At 40.1% G+C, this 23,860-nt stretch overlaps 2 protein-coding genes across 2 annotated transcripts; one reads left to right on the top strand and one right to left on the bottom strand.

The window, feature by feature from the left end:
- The first annotated feature begins 7,104 nt into the window (after positions 1-7,104).
- nfkbiab (nuclear factor of kappa light polypeptide gene enhancer in B-cells inhibitor, alpha b) lies at positions 7,105-11,563 on the top strand. Its single transcript, XM_034110918.2, has 6 exons — positions 7,105-7,439; positions 8,800-8,905; positions 9,063-9,273; positions 9,867-9,955; positions 10,258-10,518; positions 10,601-11,563. The coding sequence occupies exons 1-6, from the start codon at positions 7,192-7,194 to the stop codon at positions 10,634-10,636; spliced, it is 951 nt and encodes a 316-aa protein (XP_033966809.1). The 5' UTR covers positions 7,105-7,191; the 3' UTR covers positions 10,637-11,563.
- Positions 11,564-12,964: 1,401 nt separating this feature from the next.
- Positions 12,965-23,128, bottom strand: psma6a (proteasome 20S subunit alpha 6a). The gene is made up of 7 exons (XM_034110919.2): positions 22,952-23,128; positions 20,194-20,288; positions 19,961-20,042; positions 18,957-19,112; positions 18,425-18,603; positions 15,279-15,373; positions 12,965-14,499 (listed from the first exon to the last, which is right to left on the bottom strand). The coding sequence occupies exons 1-7, from the start codon at positions 23,025-23,027 to the stop codon at positions 14,442-14,444; spliced, it is 741 nt and encodes a 246-aa protein (XP_033966810.1). The 5' UTR covers positions 23,028-23,128; the 3' UTR covers positions 12,965-14,441.
- Between the last annotated feature and the right edge of the window lie 732 nt (positions 23,129-23,860).

The following is a 23,860-nucleotide window of genomic DNA, read 5'->3' as shown; positions in this document are numbered from 1 at the left end:
GTGGTCTGGGAGCTGTTGCAGCGTCCATAGCAACCACCTTAGCAACCATGAATGTGTACACATTCATGAAGTAATCTTCGTCATAACTAGCAAACTAAACATCATGTACATGTACTGCACAAATAATCAGAAATAAAAACTCATTACTCGCATAAAATGAGATCAAAACGCATTTTAATGGCCAAATGAACATTAAAATAGGCATTATGAAGGTCCATGGGACGCCCTGCCCGTAGAAGCCTGACGGGCAAGGGGTCCGCTGTGTCCGCAATGAAGGTCTATGGGACGCCCTGCCCGTAGAAAATGACGGGAAAGGGGTACCCTGTACGTAATATAGCGACGGGGAGGGGCCCTGACCGTCCGTCAATATGTGACGGGATGGGAGTGAGAACGTGTTGGTGGTACAGTGTGTAGGTGTGTGTGGTACAGTCAGTGTGTAGGTGTGTGTGGTACAGTGTGTAGGTGTGTGTGTGTGTTGTACAGTGCGTGGATGCAGCGGACAGACAGGTCTCAGTTGGTTTGGTGTCCTCTGCTTACTTTTAATACTTGTAAATAAAACTTTTGGCCCGTAAATATCCAGTCTCCGATAGTGTTACGTTATTATGAGAGTGCTCTGTTTGATTCTGAAATTGTATATATAAATGTGTGTGTGTGTGTGTGTGTGTGTGTGTGTGTGTGTGTGTGTGTGTGTGTGTGTGTGTGTGTGTGTGTGTGTGTGTGTGTGTGTGTGTGTGTGTGTGTGTGTGTGTGGTGTGTGTGTGTGTGTGTGTGTGTGTGTGTGTGTGTGTGTGTGTGTGTGTCCGCATCTGTAGCCTGTTATTGTCTCATTATACCGCACTGTGAATGAATCAAAGTAAATATAGAAGTCGTCATGAACACATCTGTCCATCAGACAGAGGGCTGCTGTGCCTCCTGTCATGACGTCTCTTTAAAATGACCGCTCAGAGGAGAGGAGTTCTCATTTCTCTAACCGCCTGCTGCTTCCCCTCCTCTCTCCTCGGTTCCCCTCCTCGGCTCCTCTGCTCACATCTCCTGTGGGCGGGACTAAGTATCGAGGATAGGAGTCGAGGAGGGGAGTCGAGGAGGGGAGTTCGAGAAATGAGAAAGGGCCCTGGGCTGCTTCTCAGGTCGACTATTTTCATTTCCTCGCTCCTCGCTCCTCGCTCCTCGGTCTCACCGGAAGTTGATTTGCCTGCGCCATCTTGAGTACCGTCCCATGGCTCTTATTTCTGCCGGAGGACCGAGGATCGAGGAGCGAGGAACGATCATGGAGGAGCGATAACCGAGGAACCACCAGACCATCCTCCGATGAAATCGTCAGATACTCACCCCGCCCCCTTACTGTGTATCGCTCACTGATTGGACGAGGCAGTGCATGCATGCTTCTTGACATGAGAGCCGTTTCCCAGCGGAGTGAAGAAAATACATGAACCTCACGGGACTCACTCCTCAGTTTATACCGTGTTTTGTTTCAATTCATGTTTCATTTAGTTACAAATATGTGATATATCTGAACAACAAAGTGGTCAAAAATCATTTTATTCATTTTTTGGAAACATTTTCATGATCGCTTTTTTCGTTTTACATTTTCATGTATTGTCCTTTCCATTCAGTCAGTCATTAAGTGCTATTTAAAATGTTAATTTGCTACATATCCAAACAAACAAACAACGTGTGCAGTCCAATGAATGTTAATCTAACTGGGTTTTGATAGATAACATATCTCTTTTTCTTCTCTCAATTATTTTTATTTCTATTGTGCACTCTAATCAATATTAATCAAACTATTGTTCGTTTATACATTTTAAGAATGGCGTTTATCTTTTTTGAGAATGAGTTTTTATTTTATTTATTTGGGTCTACAACAGATGATACAAATGTTTGTGTCAGTAAATGTGTACTAACAGAGGCGGGGGGTGTGTGTGGAAATAACGGGAGACAGAGCTGGCTGCTGTCAGACGATCAGCTGTGCAGCGTCATCACAAACGGACGTCGCTTCAGGTGACGCTCCGGAGGAAAGGACGTCCCATTGCTCTTAAAACTAATTTCCCTGCTTCTCGTGGTTTCCTTGCGTCCCTCCATGCTTCCCTGGTGGGAGGGACTAAACGCAGGGAAACGACGCAAGTGAGGGAAGCAAGGATTTAATTTAATCGACCTGAGAAGCAGCCCTGGTTACAGTCTCACAGGAGATACCACTGGAAAGCTACTCTTCCAGCGATTCCGCGGATATCTGAATCATATTTCTACTCCTTATAATCGAAAATATATAATTAATTACGTAAAATGATGCGCACCTGGACGCGCCGGCGCGTCCACTGACTCCAGAGGAGTACTTTTTCCACCTCTGAATATAAGGCACTGAACAGTTCAATCTCCACCATACATTCGGGTCTCTGCATCCCAGGCTGGAGTTTTCTCTTCTTTCACATTACAGCGACAACATCCTGCGGTTTTTGTGAGTTTTAGTCTCTCAACGTCTAGGCTTGAATCTTACTTGAAGTAAAAAGGGAACAGCTTCTGGTCGGAGATGACAGGGGTAGATTGTTTTCTGCCCGCTTCAGCCGAAGGGGTCCGACTACAATGCTAGCTGAGTTTCATTAGTTCGTAATATTATAAACTTTTCTTTTGGAGGGCCGCCACAGGGGGGTCCTAGGTCAACGTTACAAGGGCACTGTCCCCTGTTGCCCCCCCCCCCCCCTTAGAACCACCCCTGATATCTACATATATTCGTGTTTTGAAGAATATTTTAAACCTAACCTCTGACTTAACCTTTATCCCAGTGTTTTCATCCTTTGTGACACGATAGAAAATCATATGTGTTTTCTGACTGTAAGAATAGATCGAGCAATACTACTTGATAGAAATAATCTAGAAAAGGGTTAAAGTTCTTAATTCTTACTCAATTTAAAAACTTTAAGGCACATGAGTATTTAAAAAAAGAAATAACTCATTCCTTTTTGTACTATTATACATTTTAGCATTGAGTCTTGTTATTATGAATTAGCTACAGTTGAAGTAGTATTATCACATTGACATTGTTGGACTTGGTTTGAACAGTATGTGTGTAATGGAGTTTAATTTATAGGTTGTAAATGAATGCTAACGTTAATGTTTTGTATGTAAAACCTGAATCACTGTCACTGAATATAGGGGAGGGGAAATGTAATATTCCTATCTGAAATGTAATATTATGTAATAGTTCCCTAATAGAGAAAGAATTTCTTTAAAATTACTGTGGCGAAGTAAATCAACTTAGTTACATTCAACCGCTTATTATAAAAACAAATCTAATTTTAAAAGATATTTAAATAGCACAGGCATGTACATTCCTTTGACTAAAATGTATTTTAATTACACGTTATTATTTTTGGTTTTCAGCGTCATTATAAAATGTTTGACTGTTTGAAATAAAGATGAATATTGAGGGAGTGACTGCAGAAACACCACATAACGTACAGCATGTGACAGTGTGAAGTCCTGCAGGAAATTCAGCATAAAGCTTCAGCTACAGGAAGCAGGAAGTGGGGAAGCACGTAAAAAAACAGGTAAAACTGTAAAGCCCGTAAGTGTTCCAAAGTGAACAGGGATTTTTGTTTTGTCACCGACATACTTTCAAACTCCACAAAGTCATATGTTAGGAACGTGATTTGATGAGTCAGTGTTCACTTTGACTATTACCATAATGCATTTCACTATGTGTGGCTGATTAAGTGATTCATGATGAGTCATGCTGAGTTAAACATGTCTACTCATGTCCAGTATTCCCAGGGATTCCCACGGCACAATCATACACACGTGCACAGATTCTACAAGCAGGTGTGCATACAGACACAAATTAGTGTATGACTATTCTCTTATGTCATATTTAAGAGGAATGCTGGAGCTCACAAAGGGAATCTATACATTTTTAGAGTAAGAAAACTTTTATTTTGAAAGGATAACAATAATTCTAATTATTATAATTTTTCTGCACAAATTAGCTTTCTCTATTGTAGTTTTATCAGATGTGAAACAGTAAATGTACCCGTATATACCGAAAATATTCCCCTTGTTGCTATCGTCTTTAACATTCTTTCCAATTAATTGTCAATGGACCGTAGGGATATCATGTATGGATGTTAATATATTTGTTTAAACTTGTAATGGTATAAAGGAGAGCTATGCCCTTTTTCCAAATTCATACACGATATATCTCTATGGTCTGAGACAGTCCAAACGTTTTAGCAAACACAATAAACTCTCCCAAATCTACAAGCTTGATTTTAAAAAGTACAATATTAAAAGCATTACACATGAGTTGGAAGATGCATTAATCCCTCTAAAGTTTGTGATGCTTTAATACATTTCTCAGATAATATTTACTACTGTAATGTTACTTAAGCAACAGTTTGAACTCACAATTCATACATATTCTGGAGAAACTCACAAAACTGCTGGCCAGCTAACCAATCAGGCTCTGCTGGGCTCTGGTTCAGACAGAGGGTGAAAAGAGGTGCTGCAGCACAGGCAGTAGGAAAAGAATTAAGAGCTTTTTAAACATTAAAGCATGGACACTTGTCACAGTAGAGGCACACAATAAAATATGAACCTGAAATGTAGCATAATAAGTCCTCTTTAAAATCGATTTGATAGAACTTAATCAAATTACTTTTGTCTGTTTCATCCACTATTCAGAAAATAAACTCCAAAGCAACTACAATATACACTGATTCAATCAAGGTTGAATTATGTAAAAGGGTGTAAACATTTTGCAAATATGTAGTATTATTCTTGAAATACTAAATGTCTAAATGAATGCAGTTCTGTACAAATGTGTGCCTTGTTTAGCATTTGTCTTCCTGCTAGCATTCCTTTCCTTCATTCATCTTCCTTATCATGGTTCAGACGGAGGTCCTGTTTTATTAGAGTTCTTTCACAGCTGACTGTGATAAGAAGGCTAGATACATAACATGAATTCAGAATGAAATGTGGGTGTACGTGTGGCCTGTGGTTTATTTTTGCACATTCCTGCTTCCGAAACTAATACATCTGGATGCAGAATGGTAAACTAAGACGTGCAATAATTGCAAAGTGAATTATTCGACATTATGCAACATGGCAAATACCCAAATCTAGTTAACATTCTCTTTTTTTGTGCATGAATCCTAATGTGTTGCTCCACAGTGGCTCACGTGACGGTGATAATGTGCTGAGAGCAGAGCCTGAGCTAACCGGTCACGCAGACGGAACAATGGGAGGCAAAACAAGCCCGGAGTTTCCCTCAGGCCTCTGGAACATCACGTTCAACTCCATGTTTGTTGTTAAAGGGAGAGGTCACAGGCTCGCAAAGTCTCGCGGGCTTATCCAGAACTTGGAGTCTTTCCATTCTATCTGCAGAGGAACTGAGTGAGGGATTTGATACCGGGGTTATTAAAAGGCACTGCGACTTTAATCCTCTTCTCGGTGTAAAACCAGCAGTGCTGTCATTCACTATGTTAGGAGATATTTGGCAGCACAGTTAGTGTACCACTGCAAGAATATAAATCAAAACAGATACACACATAATGCAAATATTATTTGGAACAGTTAGCCATAAAGAATAAAAGCTGTCAATGATAAATCAAAGGGAAATAAATATGTAACAACAATCACATAAACGTGACCATGTGGTCAACATCTGCGGGTGTTCGGGGGAAACTCCACTGCAGGCCTGCTCTTGCACATCGTATTATTTTCATAAACAAACTGAAATCACATTATGCTAACATTTGAGGTTTGGAGAAACTCCTGTTCACCCCAAGCCCCCCTGCAGGTCAGCGGGATGCTGCAACAATTCCTTTTCAATGATTCAGCCCAAATGTGCTGAATAAATGTGCAGTATTTATAGGACTTTCCATGCAAACATTCCTCACTGACAGCAACTCTTTAATGTGACAACACTTGTGCAACCATATAACAAGCCTGTGCTTGAAGTTATTATGATTTCCTCATGGGCTTTCCCTTCTTGAAGAATTTGCATAGGATTAATTGAGGTGATGTGTGGTGTGATGCGGCTTGAATTGTCTGAGTTCCTCCTCAGGCCAGTGTTGGGGAGCTAATTGGAACGCTTTGCAAGCTAATTATATTAGCCCTTAGGGGCCCTTATATGCTAATTTCCAGGTTCATATTTGTATTTTGTACTTCTAATGTGACATGTTTCCCCGCTATAATGTTCAAAAAGGTCTTTATTTCTCTCATACTGCTGCAGCACCTCTTTTCACCCTCGATCCGCATTTTCGTTTACGGCCATCAAGCACTGGAATACTCTTCCAGTTGGACTTAAAACCTGTACTGATTTTAACTCGTTTTCCTATGGTGCAAAGAAACCAGTCATGCCAACATTAATTACACTGTAATCTGAGTTTTTTTTTTATTTGAACTGTATTGTCATACTATATCTTAGATATTTTTTATTTAAGTGTATTTGAAGTGTACTAAGTATTATGTTCGTAACCTGAATTTAAATCAGGCTTTGTAATTATTTGAGTGACCGAGATCATGTAAGTGTATTTCAAGTGTACTATGTATTAATTTATTGAGCTGTACTTAAATCAGGTTTTAAAATTGTTTGACTGATAGAGATCATGCAATGTTATTATTTGTTTATTGATTGTTATGAACCTGTTTGAGGACCACAGATGGAAATGAGCTATTAGCTATAATCTGGCATATTGCATCTCTTCTCTTTGCTGAGATTAATGTTTTTGTATGCATGTTCCTTCTATAAATAAATACAAAATACATACTGCCCAACAATGCTTTTGCGATTAAATACTATTTAGTTTGCATAATAAATGAGAATGTTTTCAAAGCAGCTACTGATTTCTAGTTTGAGCTGCACATAGAGATTATGCCTATTTATTGAGAAAGTCTGCCATTAATAAATCTACTGCAGAAATGTATATTTTAACTGCAGCAAATGTAGTCTGCAAAAAGACTTTGCTCGGTTGGTGACAAACTGAAGAGTGTATTTATATGTGTCTGAATAGAATTCCCCTCTTGGAGCCAGCAATCTGTGTGATGTGTTATTCTGAGTGACAGTTTTCTGGAAATCCCCCACCTAGTTGTTAGCTCCGCCCGCTGCAGGCAGCCACACAGAGGGCATTACAGACTGCTGCACAACTCTCTGCTAGTACACAACCAAGCGCACCTCGGCCCGAGAAACAACCAACCATGGACCTCCACAGGACCAGTATATTAAACCAAATGGATTACAGTCGAGACTCTAAAGAAGGGAAGCCGCCTACGTCGACAGAAGAGCGGCTGGACAGCGGCCTGGACTCCCTGAAGGAGGAGGAGTACCAGGCGGTGGCGGCGGAGATCCGTCGGCTGCAGCTGGAGTGTGAGCCTCCGCAGCACAAACAAGATGTAACCGGAGAGCTTCAGGAATGGAAAATACAACTCACAGAAGACGGAGATACGTAAGTCACTACAGGAATAACCCTACAGAGTTAAACAAGGCGGTGTTTGTGAGTTTTCGGAAGTCTTGCAGTATCGCCTTGCTAGGCCCAGTTTGGGTCTTCGGAGGTAATTTGATCCCTTTCCTGTCGGGAACTATCTTCCTCCAACTTGCCATTACAAAACACAGGCCCGGGACTAATTTATTCAATGTTTTAGGCTTACTTCAGCATTATAGCTTATAAAAGTACACTGCTGCAGTTTTAAAAATACACACAAAGGGTGTCCGGTTTGATAATGGGGCTAGCTGCGGTCAGACACAGTGGAATCGGACGTAAACAAAAGGCTATTATCAGGAGGGATCCTACTTTGGCCGTGGGTCAGACTGGGAAAGTCCCGGGCGCGCCGCCAAGGAATCCTACCGAAGCGCGCTCCCGTGAAGCAAGAATAAGGAAAACCTAGAAAAAGTAACGCAAATATGTGGAAGTTGGCGAGTAACTCTCGTTTGGAATACATATTTGCAATTTGTTCCCATTGTAAATCCATGGGAAGTTTTCGTTAGAACACTATTTATCCGCATGAAAATATAGTAAAACCTCAAGACTTACTGTTCTTGGGGCACATGCATACGTGCTATGGCGTCAAAGTTGTACACTGTGACTTAATTCATCAGCACTGAGGACAGGAACTGTGTCATGTTACAGAGATTCAACCTGGGGTCAGAGGGGCAGTGGTTCTCAATTTGGGCCCTGGGGAACACCTCAAAAGGGGGATCATTTGTATTTATTTACACTCATTTGCTGTAACGTCATTCTTAGGAAAGTATCCCCATTGCATCAAAAAGTTATCCCCAACATGGAGTAGCATCCATGTTTACAAGTGTAAAAAGGGTCGCCGTTTTGCACTTGCCAAACTATCAAATTGCTCCGAGTGTTGATACAAAAGAAAACATTATTTTATGTGAATATTTTGGGAAACTTGGCCATCGACTGTATTGAATATCCAGAGATATCTTTGAGGAATATACTTCCCGTCTAATCAGATTTAAGTTAGTTATTTTTTTTTTTAAACACATACAAGGTATCATTCTATTGTCTTCTCCAGAAGACATCAGTAGAAATAGGATGCAGAAGTATTAAAACACTTTACCTGTAGGCCTACTTGATGTAGCATCGTACAATTGTCCGGTTTTATCATTTGAAAGAAAAATATTCTGCCTTTTATAAACCGCTAAAAATGACATAAATAAGGACAGCTTCAAAAGTAACAGATATGGGTGATGTTTGTGTATTTGCAGTTGGAAGAAAAACAATAATACAGATTAAGCTGTGAGGTGTGTATGTATTGTAACAGGTTTTCTACCTTCATTCTCTATCTTTATAGGTTGCTCCACCTGGCTATCATCCATGAGGCCAAGGACTACATCAAACAAATTATAGACCTGTCCAAGAACACAGACTTCCTCAATGCACAAAATGACCAGAGACAGGTACTGAAGAAGATTTAAAATATTGCTTCTTGTTTTAGTCTGTGAATGTGATAATTCTATAGGACCTATGGCTGTAGTAGCAAACAATAAATATTGTCTTTTATCTCATAAAACAATGAAACCCCTTCTGATGCGCCTGAACTTCTTCCCCTCACAGACTCCTCTCCACTTAGCGGTAATAACAGGACAGGCAGAAGTGTGCCAGCAACTCCTGCTTTCCGGGTGCGACCCCACGCTGGTGGACGACAGCGGGGACACGCCTCTTCACATCGCCTGTCGCCATGGCAACCTGCTGTGCTTCAGCGTCCACACAAATAACTGTCGGCCAGAGCATTTGCACACGGTGATGGCTGCCTGCAACTATCATGGTGAGACATAGAGCATTTGCTTTTCCAAACGATACGTGTTTACATGGTAGGAAACCAAAATGTCTGGATTTAGCTGCGGTTGGCTAAATTATTATGTTTCTAACATTATTAGAATATTATGTTCTGTGGCTGTCATTTCCATTCTGTGGTGGCCCACCCTCAGTGCATGGAAACAGGCGAGACACTGAACTGCTATTTAAATAGAGGAATGTCTATGGTTAGGAGGAAGAAGACATTTAAGCAAGAAAGGGGAATGTCATAGTCATTCCTATCCAAGAACTATCAGTGACATGGAACATGATTGTTCGATGCTAAGGTTCCAAATATAGTTAGGCCTGTTGTGCCTTAAATATCGCATTGTTGGCACCTTTTTTTTATGGCAACCACATTTATATAAAAAAGTGGAAATTAAAAACATGAACATATTTTGCCACAATAGGACTATATAAACGTTTAATAATCAGCGTTAAAATGGCAAAACAATGTAAATCCCAATTAAAGTTAATACTTTGTCCACAGTCAATCTTCAGAAATTAAATGGCTTGTACTGGTCTGGTGTCAGTTGTTAATTATTCTTTGATTTTGTCTTGCAGGTCAGAACTGCCTCCACCTGGCCTCAGTTCAGGGTTTCCTGTTGCTGGTGGAGAACATGGTGGATCTAGGAGCTGACATTAATGCGAAGGTAAACAACACACACAATTATCCAATCACATATTATACATTTAAGTATGTAAGAATCAAGGTTATGATCTTCCCTACATAAAATCTCCTTTAATCTTTTTAACTGTTTCATAAAGGCCTATAAGGCCACAGCACAATGGAGTAGCTTCTTAAATGAGTTCCTCTATCTACGAAACCAGAATTGTTTGGAATATAATCCAAAAGAATCGAATTGAAAGAATGAAAGATTTCCACCCGTAGTATTTTTTGGAACAGCACCCTCCTGTTGCTAATAAAGCCTTGTGTCCTCTCTGTGTGCTTCAGGAACAGCGGAACGGTCGCAGTGCGCTGCACCTCGCCGTGGATCTGCAGAATCTCCCCCTGGTCCAACTGCTGCTGAAGAAAGGAGGGGACCCCAACCTCCTGACCTCTGGAGGCCACACCCCCTTCCACCTCACCTACGGCCGCCACAACGACGGAATCCGGAAAGAACTGTACTCTCTCACCAATCCTGAACTGAGGGAGCTGCCTGACAGCGAATCAGACGACAGCGAGGAAGAAGTGGACGAGGAGTCTGATGAGGAGGTGTGTGTCGAAACAGCAGAGATGTAGCATTAAAAGTAGCATTTTTCTAGCAAGTGTGTAACCACTTTCTTTGTGTTTGTAGGTGGGATATGACGACATCCAGTGGAACGGACATTAGCAGGAAGGGAGAGAGAGGAAGTTACAGAGGCAGGAGGCTGTGACGGTAAAGGACACAAAGAAACGGCTCGGCACGTCGACTTCTTCCAGAAAGTGACGTCACATGAGCCCAGGAGTGCAGTGACACGGCGCGGGCGTGGACGCGTAAGATTGGACCGGCCGTTCCAGGCTGCGGGTGGAGAAAAGGCGCCGAGATGTGTGAATACATGATGTTGAGAGGGTTGCTTGTATTCTGTGAAAATCATTTGTCACAAAAAAACATCCATCCACACAGCTGGACCTGCAGCAGCTCTGTTGTACGATATTGTAAATGCTGTGTATACAAAGATGTATTTTTTATGGAACGTGTACAGTTGAGCAGGTTGTATATGTGAGACAGCGAACAGTCCAGCACACTCCAGTTAAATTAAAAACACTCATATTTAACAGAAGAACTTTGTTGGTATATGTGTGGGGACTGGGGTGGTTAAAATGGAGGCAATTTTCTGAATTGAAGGTTTTTTTTAGATTCTCAGGAAAGAATCAAATCTGTTCTCGTTAGAAAAGAGGCTTTACATGCATGAAATATGTTTTATGCTGCCAATAGGAACACATGATCTATATCAATAAAGGATACCAGTACCTCCAAATGTAAAAGAAATCCCATGAAGTTTAGAATTAGAGCTTCTAATTTCAGTAAAACAAGCACATTTCTCAGTACTTTGAGATATCAGAGATACTCTTGTGTATTCAGGAAAATAGCTTCAATGTTAGTTTTCAGAGAATTTTAATAATCTGGTTAATAATTTTTTTACCTCTCAAACAATAATGTTGTTAACTCAGAACAACACACCGTTTTCTACGGAAGAAGAACAGGGCCACATGTGAAAGATATGAGATCTGACGGAAAGTGAATTTCCTTTTTGAGATTAAAATCAGAATAATTGTATTTGAACTCAGAATTGGGACTTATTCCTCAGAACCAAAATCACTTTTGGTAGGATCTTAAAAAAAAAGACATCAAAACCCTCTTCCTTAGATCTCTTTTTTGTTCATAACAAGAAAAGTGCTCATTATCTGAAATTCAGAAAAACTGCATATGCATTGAGCTCCTTGGTCCTAGAAGGAGGCTCTCTCTTATTACATAAGAAAGATCCTAGAAGATCCAGTAAATAATAATCGGCGCGTGATGATATTTTAAGGCTGCAATTATACGAGAAATGACCATGTGCCTTCCTTCTGCCGTCACGGTGTCTGCTGCTATAAATGCCTCCATCGCAGCATGACAGCTGACTTTCAGTCCTTTTATTTCCATATAATGCATTCCGGGCAGGAAGTGACTGATAACTCAACAACTCCTTTCCACTGAATGAGGAAGTAGCGGGCATAAGACCTTGCAGCAGTTCCTCCAGCTGGGTGTGTGTGTAGAAAGAGATAAGAGCATCGGGGAATTCTGTGTTTATTTGCTCAGTCATCTACATCAGGACGTTTTTGGGAGGGTGGGGTTCAGAAAGAAGGGACAGGAAATTCCCAGGAACAGAACACTCAGCTGTTCACGACATTCCTGCTTCTCATTCCTCCAAAAGAAGGGAATCTCCACGGAACAACAGGATGCTTCAGTCAAGTTCGAGGAAGGGGGTTTTACTCCTACTTACTTAGTTCCTGTAACATACATATCAGAAGTCACTGTTAAACACACAGATCATGCCAAGTATGTTGGCTTTACACACTGCAAGTCTTACCATGGAGACATAGCATGACTTTAGAACAGCTGTGAATACATTGGACTGTACAGTTGAACTCATATCAAACAATTGTAGGGCAGTGGGGGCTCAGTCTGTAGGTACTTGGCAAACGAAAGGTCGAAGGTTAAAGTCCTACTACAATGCTCCCCGGGCACTGTACATATTAGCTGCCCCTCCTTAGGCAGCTAATATGGTCCTTCTATTAGGATGGCTCAAATGCAGAATCGTGGCTGGTTCAAGTCCCAGAAGAGAAGAGAGTGTGGACTGGTACTTGGAAAGGTCCCATTTCACTGCCATGGTGTCCTTGAGCAAGCAACTGTGTGATAGAGGGTTTATTCAATCCGTTGTTTCTGTAATTGTTTGAATTTGATCCTTTATTCTTATGTTAAACAACATATGTTTTTATCAATCAAACAGGCATCTATGATTTTAGAAACAATTTTCATTTAAATCTACTTTTGTGATATTTATCCTCTTGATTCAAACTCCAGTAAGTCATTGTTATAGCCCCTTTCACCAATGTGAATGTAATGTTAGCTGAGCTGGACAGACGGTCTCTTGATAACCCAAATTCATATGTGGAGAAAAGAAAAACAGGGAAGATGTTCAATAAAAACATTGTGTTTATTAGAAGTGCAATTTACAACAATGGCAGCAGAGAGAAGGGGGGTTGAGACACAAGGGGAGAGAATGAAATAATCAGCGACTTCCTGTTGACCTGAGCAGACCTCTATGCTCTGATTCAGGGTGAGACAGGGGTGACCGTCCTAAACCAGAGCATAGAAGTCACCCTGGAACTACAAACAGTGGAGAGGAGGGGGTGGCACTTTAATTTAGATCAAAATAATGTATGTGGCAGCCCTGAGTAAAGTTTGGAAGCACTGTTGAAATACAGCGACTCAAGAAGCCAAGTAAAAAATGGTGCAGTGGTGACGTATCTTTGTAGGCCGACCCCGAAGTTTCATGGGCTTTTGGAACATGAATAAAATAAGATCTGTGGCTAATGTGTTTATGATACTTACTTTCTTCAGCAGGATGATCTCCAAATATCAACACAACTTTAATGATTTTTTTTGTCATAAATGCAATCGCAATAAGTAAAAAAGCTAACGTTGGGCTTTAAACAAACTATATGACAGTTAGTTGAATACCGCTAAGCTAAAGGCGGCTAATTTTCTGCTTGATGACGTTTAATAGCCTCGTTCATCAACTTGTTAGCAAACGCAGTTTTTTTACACGTAGAAGCTCCGGACATTCACAAGTCGGGTATTTATTGACGCATTTTATGTCTTCGATCAAAGCGTGAAAATCCCGAAAGATTGTATAGTATACGCATAGAACTTATTTCAGACAAACGTTTGATACGTACACGTTTTGTACAGCAGGATAATCTCAAGCAATCACTGCGCATCACTCACTCTAAGCTAAAGGCAGCTAATGTTCAGCAAAATGACGTTCGGTAGTCCGGTTTAGCTGCAGCTAACGGGTGCATAAAGGTGAACTACTAACGTGAATGTTCTGGAAACTTTCATTAACCACAGACCTTATTTCAGGCATCTAAATAAAAACACGTTCCGTTTTGCAAAAATGCTTGCTCGTTCCCGGGTTTTAGGACTCAATCCTTCACTACTCTATACTAAGAGGTATTGAGAGGTTATTGTGCTGTTGTTGTTGTTGTTGTTGTTGTTGTTGTTGTTGTCGTGTTACTATCCCCCATCTTTTCAATCTGCTCATGTCGCACTCATCAACTAAAGTCGTTTGGGCTCCATCCAGACAGAGGAGGAGATATCAGACTGGTGTGGTGGTACTGATGTGAATGTTCCGCATCTTTCCAGAAAATACAGGAGGGGTGGATATGTGGAGAATATCGTGTCCAGTCAGAGACGATGCTAAAGGAGGTGTTGGTGCAGATGGGTAACGTTTCCACCCACCTGCTAATAACTGTTTATCTTTGTATTTCAACCGCCACCTCTTTGGAACAAGACGAGACCAACTCATTCCCTGTAGGCGAGACCTTTTTGCAGAGGAGGAGGTGGAGGGGGGGGGTTTCTGATGTTGCCATTCATCCTTTTCAGAGTCTCATCATTCTCTCTCAGACAAAGCCACCAGGTGGACATCGATCTCAGTCTCTGACAGAATCCTGGAGCACAAACACAGAAGTTAACAGGCATCCTTTTCTGTTATGCCAGATGTTTTTAGGCCTTCAAACACGGACACGTTGGGAACACATTGAACCCTCTAAGCCCTTCCTCTGATCTTATCCCTGCTTTTGTTTTAAGGGGAATTTCCATTAGTCTGTTCTTATCCATTTTTAGAAATAACCCCGAGGAGATATTGACAAAGCCAACACATGCTTAAGGGATTTCACTTTTGTCAGTGTCAGCACAAAGATGCAAGACTTCTGCAGGAGTAGTGGCGACTGTTTGTTTAGATAAACAGCAAAGATTGGTTCTTAAAATGCATCCAGGAAGTTGAAATAAACTAGAAAGTGCAAAAAGGTAATTTACTCATGGTCAGCATTATATTCCCTACACAGGTTTTTATATTTATTTGATCATTTTTATTTATTTATTGACTTATTTACCAGATGCATTTGTCTCAGAATACAAACTCGTGTTTTTACATAAAGTGTAGGTAAAACTGATAAACACAGCAACGGAACAACAAAACTAAACAAAATAAACAAATGAAATAAATGATCGTAGTAATACAAAATGAAAACGATATGAATTTAAGGTTACATTTAAGCTGATTACAAGGCAAGTAATATTCAGAGGACACTTAGATACTGTATGTCTTAATTATGTCTTCCAGTTGCTAACCTTTGCTTCAATTTATACGATTCATAATTCATCAAGGGTTGAAATTAAAGAGGGATTTCTATTGATTTACTTTCTTTGTAGGAGGACAAATACTCACTTGAATCCAGATCCTTTTGTAGTGATAATTCCCACCTCTAGTTCAGAGGGCTTGAAGTCAATGGACAGAACGGTGGCCAGGCATGAGATAGCCGTCTGTATTGAGAAGAGAATTGTCACAATAAGCATTAGAGAAAAGAAAGGAGAGAGGGGGAACAAAATAAACATTGCGCCCGAGAAATAGATAAGAGATGAATATATTTGAGTTCAGGCCAAAACAAGACATTTGATGACATCATCTTGGGCTTTGGGAAGCACTGATTGACATTGTATTTACCATTTAACCGACCCAACAACAAATAAAAGAATAATCAACAATGAGCTTGTTAGTTGCAGCCCTATTTTTTGAAATAAAATATCTAAAAATAATATCAGTTTGATCATATCAGTGCCTGATTTGTATAGCTACATCAATTATTGACATGTTGGTCCTTTTGATGGCTTCGACCGTTTGGTTTTTGACTTGCAAAGTAACGCATTAACATTCTAGTTTGGTTACACAATTGTAAAACTCCCTGCTGTTCTGACATCCAAAGAACTCCCTGAATTTCCCAACTGAAATTCCAAGACAAGATATTCAGCAGGTCTGTTTTATGACAGAAATCCAATGTTGCATTGCATATCGTAATATTACGAAACGTAAAAATAAAATTGTAAAATATGATTTTTGTTTAACATAGTTTAAGTTACTGTGATGCAAGAAACATATCGCAAGTATAGATTTTTTTTAGTAATGTTTTATGTATAATTGTTTTTAGAGCCGGGACTCGATTAAAAAAATTAATCTAATTAATTAGAGGCTTTGTAATTAATTAATCGAAATTAATCGCATTTTTAATCGCATTTTTTAAAATCGCATTTGTAAGCACAGGGCCATCTAAGCTAATTTACAGATGGCCCTGAGCCCAATAGAGATTTCCCTGAAAAATGCATGCGGACGAAATGGCACGAAGGGTTTGGGGGGCCTCCCCCTAGACATTTTTTCATTTTTGCAGGTCTTAGATGCTGTCTGGTGCATTCTCTAGACTGAATTATAAGATGAACCACCACAATATTATATTGTACAATTTCAATTGTATTCTTCATTTCACTTGTTTGTTTGTTCTTGTTTGTGTTTGCTCGCTTCCTGCATAGCTATAAGAAACACTTAAGTTGTTGGTCAAAACACTTTCCATCTGATGAAGGCAAATGCCTTCCCAGATGGAAAAAAGTAGAAAACATTACATTCAGTTATAACTGCCAAAACAAACATTATTTACACTATTATGGCCCCTGTTAAAAATGTTTGTAATGTTAACTACTGTAAGTTGGTCGAACGAATGCCTCCTCATCCGGAAGCTGACCGAGCAGACCCGAGCAGCAGTCGAGAGGAGCCGAGCGCATCCGCGAAGCACACGTCAGAGTTCCCGTTAGCCGGCAAATCTAAATATCTTCGGTCAAAATCATTTCCCTTTAGAGCAATACCGCTTCAGTTGCGCCACTTATGTGACAGACAAGAAGAGTATGTGACAGACAAGAAGAGTATGTGACAGACAAGAAGAGTATGTGACAGACAAGAATAGTCAACTCTAATGTCTAACACTTAATGTGGAGAAAGAGATGTCCTGTGTGGGTTGATTGTGCGTTGATCTGTTGGTAATGCCTCGGGGCTCCGGTGGGCATGTAAACAAATGCATAATGCTGTGCTATACTTTGTGGCCTCATCCAGTTGCATAGCGACACTTATTGTGTAGTTGTCTTTTAATAAGCAGGTAGTCTATCATTAGCTAGAACTAGCTGGATCTGATCGATATGGACATAAACGCGAGTGAAGTCTAATCTGACGGGAGAGAGAGATCAGCTGCAGCGGTGAGCGGAACAAAAGTAACACACACTTCAGGTTAGAATATCACACGTAGCTATTTTAATTACCTCTCAAACTACCTAAACTAGTTATACTGTAGATATGTTTAGTTTTACTGTCGGGTCACTCATTACTGGATCCGCGAGCTGCATGATACTGGCATAATAGGTTGCCCGATCGGGCAACCAGCAGGTGAGGCTTAATTGCCCGAGCTAAATACTAGATGGCCCCGGGCCATCGGGCAGTCCTTAATGTCGAGCCCTGTATTAGTGAGCTAGGGAGTTGGTTATTTTCTCAGACGTGGACTTACTCATCCTGGCCCTGAAACCAGTCATCTGGCTGAGTGTGGGTTGGGTCAGGGTGTGGTTCCTTGCACTCGGAGTCGGGCTAACGTCCACGCTAGCTGCTACATGCTTTGCATTTAGGTGATACTTTAGGCTTGATGTGCTGCGGTGATATGCACATTCTTTTTTGCATAATTTGCACACAACCGTGCTCTTTATCGACGCTTCCATCCGTCCGTTTTTTAAAACAAAATGTCCCATCCACGGGGCCGACCAAAGCGGTCTCATCAGCTTGTTCGTTCATGTTTGACTATTGTTCACCGTGGTTTGTTGTTGTTTGAAGTCCCATGCTGAAGTCATGAACGTTAGTTGGTGCTCCAGTATAATCGGTACGCCTGAAACGCATCCAGTGAGAAACGTTCCGCTGTGCAAAAATAAGTGCGATTAAAATGCGTTAATTTTTTTAACGCGTTCATTTTTGTGTAATTAATTCATCTTAATTAACGCGTTAAAGTCCCGGCCCTAATTGTTTTATAACAATATCTCTTGTAGTGGATACGGAACAATCTTTTTAACTATGTTTCAAGATGACTTGGAAATAACAAGATCTTACATTTTCTGAAAATCAGAAGAAGCAAGTCTCTTAAAAAGCACATCAGTTAAAATGTGTATTTGGAATGGCTTAAAATAAACACACTTATAAAAGACTAAATAACAACATCCTTACAGACAACAGTAACAACATATCTCACACATTTGACCCCCTCACTCACTTAGGTCAATTCTGACTATTTAAAAAGACAATGTGTGCTTTGATGGACAACAGAAAGCCAAGGATGTGCTTTTCACAGGATTCATACAAACTGCTTACATGCTGTTTGAAATAAAGGGCCTTAGTCTCACGTCTCCCACATTGGACACAAATGAATGGCCAGTGTCCCAGGGGGATACACCAGGGGCATGTACACCTTTTGAATCACTTTGTTAATTCTATGTGTTTACACTATATGTGTGCAATACCTCTATGGTCTGCTCATAAGTCCAATCCAGTTTCTTCTTGACTTTCTTCTCCAGGTAGCTGGTGGCCTCAGTCTGCTTGACTCCGGCTGCAGTGGCCTTAAAGCCGCAGTAGTATCCGGCTGGATCACACTTATACAGCTGAGGACCCAACTCTTCATCCAGACCCACAAAGATCATACCTGGAAGGGGATGGAGTGAAGAAAGGGATATACATATTCACCAAAGGGATTCTGAGAAATATTCTAAACAGCACTTTGAAGGAAACTCATAAACAGTATTAAACAACCTTGTTCAATGTTTACACAGATATAATATCTTGATTGTAGCTCTCGATATTTTGTTTTAAAACCCTTTGACACTTTTTAAACTTGACTTATTACACTCCTTACAAAACAGATTCAGATCACTAAGTAACGCTAAATATGAAAACTTGCACCAGCACAGCTCTCCTCACAAAGTAACACATTATTGAGAATAAGGATTTGGAAACTCATTAAAGTTATGTTTGTCAAACAATCCACATGAGACTCACAGCAGCCTAGGGGCCTCATCTCTGCGTTCTGTGTGTAGACTTGAGAGATGTCTGCCATGCGTTTGCACAACATGTCCACAGGGATCTCATAGCCGTACTTATACATCCAGTTAGCCGCTTCATACCGAGCCCTCTGCACCTGAGACCTGCTGTCAGCTGGAGGGAGGAAGAGGCAGAAAAAAGGCATTTTGTAATGAATAATGTATCGATTTAATTGAAGAAATAAGTCACCAAGTTTCTTCCCCGGCACACCTGTATGTATACATCATAGAGCCGACAACTTTCTCCATGTGCATTCAATTCATATCAATACGTTTTCTTTACATTACTATAACATTGTTTGTTATGCAAATGAATAGTAACTGGATGCACTTTACTACTGGTTGGATGCAAACTGCATTTCGTTGTACTCTGTGCAATGACAATACAGTTGAATTTAATTATACACTTCTTTATGTAAACGGATCATGGTTGTATGGTTGTCACTGACCCAATTAAATCACTTTCAATTACTGTTCAAAAGAAAACGGGTAGAGGAAATCGCATTATCTCGTGCAGGAGAAATTATTTTAGTCAATTTTATTTTTCTGTTGAGGCTGATGTCCAATGAATTTGAGCTACAGAAAGAGAACAATCCACATTTGTCTATCTTTTTGCTAAGTATGTTTTTTTAATTTATTGTGAGCCTCTATTTAATGATTTGTTATTAGGGATAACATCTGTCCAGGAATTACAGATGAAAAAAAGCCTCTTAGCTAACTCAGGCGCATTTACAGAAATGTCTATTATTGTGCACTGTAAAATAAAATTTATAAAATAAACTAATAAATAATAGCAAATAATGCGTTTCTCTGGTCAGCTTTGGAATACTTTAGTTTTTTATTTTGCTAGCTACGACACTTTTGCAACTTTTATGTTATGTTCTGCTGCAGCTAGATTTGTCAAATGACTGAAATAGCACACTATTTTTTTGTTACGCATGCATTCAAGTGGATATTGCTTACCAGTCATGCCAGTCATAACACAGCCAATGTTCTCTGTAATTTTGTACAGATGTGTGACCGTCTTCGCATCCAATAGCTTGTCCTGAGAAAAACAAGACAAAGACATTGTAAACACAGAAAGGTACACAACATAGTAATGCAATGACCATCATTACTACAGATGTGGAATCTGACCAGATGCTTTGTGAAAAACACAGAAAAACAAACTTATGTGTGTGTCTGTGTATACTGACTGGGACTTTCTTTTGTGTGACAGCCACAACACAGTCCTTTCCTCTGATCGCTACGGAGGTCAGTCCTCCCTGGTTGATGGCTTTGAAGGCATACTCTGAAGATAGATGGAAGGGGAACAACATATTTAGTTACAATAGTGCCCTTTTCACGATACTGGCAAACCTTTCTTTATTTCAGGGTTCAACCCAAGCCCGGACTGGCCATCGGGAGGACCGGGAGGTTTCCCAATAGAGTGGCGAAGTCACGCCCATCTACTTCCGGTCCATGGGACCATATTTCGGAAAAATAACCCTAACCCTAACCCTATCTGCATCACACATAGGGTTGGATATCGTTTGGATTTGAACGATTCCGGTTCTGCTTTTTGATTCCGGTTATTTTCGGTTCTCGATTCCGGTTCTTTGAGATGGTAAAAATAAGTCAAACTGGGAGAAAAACATATTTATGAAAACATTAAGTAAAATCTGTATTCCTATTTACAAATCACTTCATACTGTTTAGTTTTCTACAGTTATTGAATACAATTATATAAAAATAATCTATGCATTGTTTAGTTAGTTCTAAGTGGTGCAGTTTGAGAATGTACAATTGGCCCAGTCTCCTCTGATGTTACACTGCAACATGCCAGGAGCTAAAACGCTTAATAACCTTCATTACGTGTTAGAGAAAGAACATAAGAAAGTTTGACAAAGATGAGGCTGTTAAACGGGCAGCGGATCTGCTGTGTGTAGAAAGAGAGAGAGAGAGAGAGAGAGAGAGAGAGAGAGAGAGAGAGAGAGAGAGAGAGAGAGAGAGAGAGAGAGAGAGAGAGAGAGAGAGAGAGAGAGAGACGCTGTGCACTGTGCAGCGATCAGCTGATACGGAGCATATGAGAGAGCTGCAGTCCGCGGGGCTCGGCCTCGCCTCCTGTCCTCACAACTCTTTTTAATCCCGGTACCGGACAATTGTTATTTATTCCTACTCGGAACCGAGTTTTGCTTCCCAACACTGCCACTGTGCTACACTTCCCACCCCACCCCCCGTCTAACTGTACAGAAAGCGGCGAGATGCATTTCCTTAGGAATCGACAAGCAGAACCGAAACTAACATTTCTAAACGAACAATGGCGGACACATACAATTTGCGAATGAGTTCTGCCTTTTGTAAACTGAATGTATCAATAATTTGTCAATAAACGTCACTTGTCCCCCGGACAATTCAATTGACAGATCTACTTGTCCGATATTGTAAATAACACGTCCCGGACGGTGGGACGTGTACTTTTTCGCACACTCGTTGTGTGTGTGTATGTGTGGCACGAGCGAGAGAGAGCACGCACCGGTTACATGTATTGTTGTTGTTAGCATCTGGTGCTAGCTAGCTGCTCTAACGGATATACGGAGCTGTTTCAACAACAAGGTGGAGGGAGAGTCCTCTCCTGTCAGACTGAGAGGCTCAGGTGAGCTAAAGGACTCACTGAGTGTTTAGATAGTTAACTTAGTCTAAGTTATCTCAGTGGGTCTCAAACAGTTTGGTCACCATTTATTTAAACAAATATTTCCATTTGAGGGGGGAGTGATTAGTAAAATATGCATGAATAAAAAAAAAAATTTAAATAGGTGAAAAAAGGCAAGATAAACTTTTAAAACTTGTCGAGAGCTAAAAACTAGTCTTTGCTGCTGCCTCAAAGAGGAGCAGGGGGGAGACGGGTGAGGCTGGTTCAGGAGCCCAGACACACTCACAACTATAAGTGAACCAAAGATAAATAAATAAATAAACAAGTTTCAATGTTTTTTCATATTGGATATGGTATGTTATTGGTTATGGCCATGTATGATTATTGAAATGTATACAGTTCTATTTCATATGGGTATTTCCATAGATTTAGTCTCTTTATTTTCCCCTCAAAGTGCACCAGATTGATGCATTTAACTCCAAAAAATATATATCTTACCGGGGGAGCATGCCCCCAGACCCCCCTAGAGGATTTGAGGTCGACCCCAATGTTCACATGGATAGGTTCCCAAATACATTTGCACAATTTTTTTTTTATAGTAACCCATGTCCATTATGTTTATTCTGGGGTAGTAGATTTAAAGTATAGGGCTATCACTATGGGCAGCAACGCTGTAAATATTGACAAATAAATCCAGCAAAATGGCACAAAAAAAAACTGGTAGTGGCCTGGCTGGGTGTATAATTCCCGGCCTGACTTATTGTCCCAGTCCGGCCCTGGTTCAACCTAGTTAGCTGTTTAACATTTAATTGTACACAAACATGACCCAGTATTACACAATACCTTTGTGACATATGGATAGGGGCATTTTAGTGAAACAGGTTTAAAACAGTTACATGTAATACAGCACAGTTAAAACACGTATTGTAGGACATTAATAATAAGGATTGTCCGAACACAAGTGAATATTTTGCTAAAGTTAGTTGAGTAGTTGTTAAATAATAATATAATTACAATTGAATAACAAATAGTTATCAAAACATTAGCTTATGTTAGCTCCTCACAGCTAAATTAAGATAGCTGATAAGCTAGCAAAACTGCAACATAACGAAACATTCAGTTACTTAGTTACAACTATATTCCATTATAGTTGAATAAAGACATACATTAATAACAGTCATTATGACCATTTAAAAATGTAGTGAATTTTTTTAAATAACAGTGAAGTACGAATGTGCAACATATAAGTTGCTAACGTTAGCATGTTAGCCTGTTGTGATGACAGAGCAGGTTGAGTTTTGTTCATCATTCTCACTACTTACCGACTTGGTAGAGTCTTCCTTCCGGAGAGAAGATGGTGATATGGCGGTCAAACCCTGCACTGGACCCCCGGGACATGGCGGCTTAATATATCTAATGTAAACGTGTATAGACTTAAATTGAAACTAAACTGAGAGGCAACAGAGTCAAAACATGGGAAACATCTACACCGGATGTGTTCTTTCAGAGTAAAACCTTATATTTCCGGGTCAACTTCTCTGTTTTGTACTTTTTTTTTTGTTCGGGCTTCATGGTTCTTATACATCCATAGCTTCACCGAGGATATTTAAGAACGGCTTCACCACTTACAACTACACCTACTGAATATGACGAATTTCTATAAATGGCACATTTCACAAAAGTCTACGGTTTAAACAATTAATTCCAAAAAATGTACATGGCTTGAGAATTGCTTAAAATGTGGAATATGTCAACAATAGAACAGGTCGTTCATACTGTACGAAAAAAATGCATGGTAGATACATATTTTTGGTTAAAATGCCATTAAGACTATTGCCATTTAATTCTTTCTTTTTTTTAATTATTAACTAATCTCCTGACATGATTCATATGATCAGTCCTATGTGTAAATATCATATTCATAAATAATAATAATAATAGATTTAATTTGTTAGCGCTTTTACAGGTGCTCAAAGATGCTTTACAGATATAGTGAAGGGAAAAGGAAAGGAAGGAACAACAAATAAATATATAGTTAAAGTTAAAGTCAAATAATACAAAAACAATCACACATTAAAAACCAGATTGAAGAGGTGAGTTTTTGTGAGTTTTTTGAAGGTGGTGAGGTCAGTGCAGTCTCTGATGGGTTGGGGGAGTGAGTTCCAGAGGGAGGGGGCAGCGACGGAGAAGGCTCTGTCCCTCCAGGTCCATTCATGTAGCTAGTCGATCGA

Source organism: Pseudochaenichthys georgianus, chromosome 22, assembly GCF_902827115.2.
Source record: "Pseudochaenichthys georgianus chromosome 22, fPseGeo1.2, whole genome shotgun sequence".
NCBI classification, from domain to species: domain Eukaryota; kingdom Metazoa; phylum Chordata; class Actinopteri; order Perciformes; family Channichthyidae; genus Pseudochaenichthys; species Pseudochaenichthys georgianus.
Note: the sequence above shows the minus strand (reverse complement) of the source record. Positions and strands in the feature narration are given on the sequence as shown.

Bases quoted from the DNA above. Each gene is read 5' to 3' on its own strand.
- nfkbiab (XM_034110918.2), top strand. From the start codon at position 7,192: ATGGACCTCCACAGGACCAGTATATTAAACCAAATGGATTACAGTCGA. The intron at 8,906-9,062 runs GTACTGAAGAAG...TTCCCCTCACAG, and splicing joins CACAAAATGACCAGAGACAG to ACTCCTCTCCACTTAGCGGT. The intron at 9,274-9,866 runs GTGAGACATAGA...TTTGTCTTGCAG, and splicing joins GGCTGCCTGCAACTATCATG to GTCAGAACTGCCTCCACCTG.
- psma6a (XM_034110919.2), bottom strand. From the start codon at position 23,027: ATGTCCCGGGGGTCCAGTGCAGGGTTTGACCGCCATATCACCATCTTC. The intron at 19,113-19,960 runs GTAAGCAATATC...TCCTCCCTCCAG, and splicing joins TGTTATGACTGGCATGACTG to CTGACAGCAGGTCTCAGGTG. The intron at 18,604-18,956 runs GTGAGTCTCATG...ATCCCCTTCCAG, and splicing joins GATGAGGCCCCTAGGCTGCT to GTATGATCTTTGTGGGTCTG.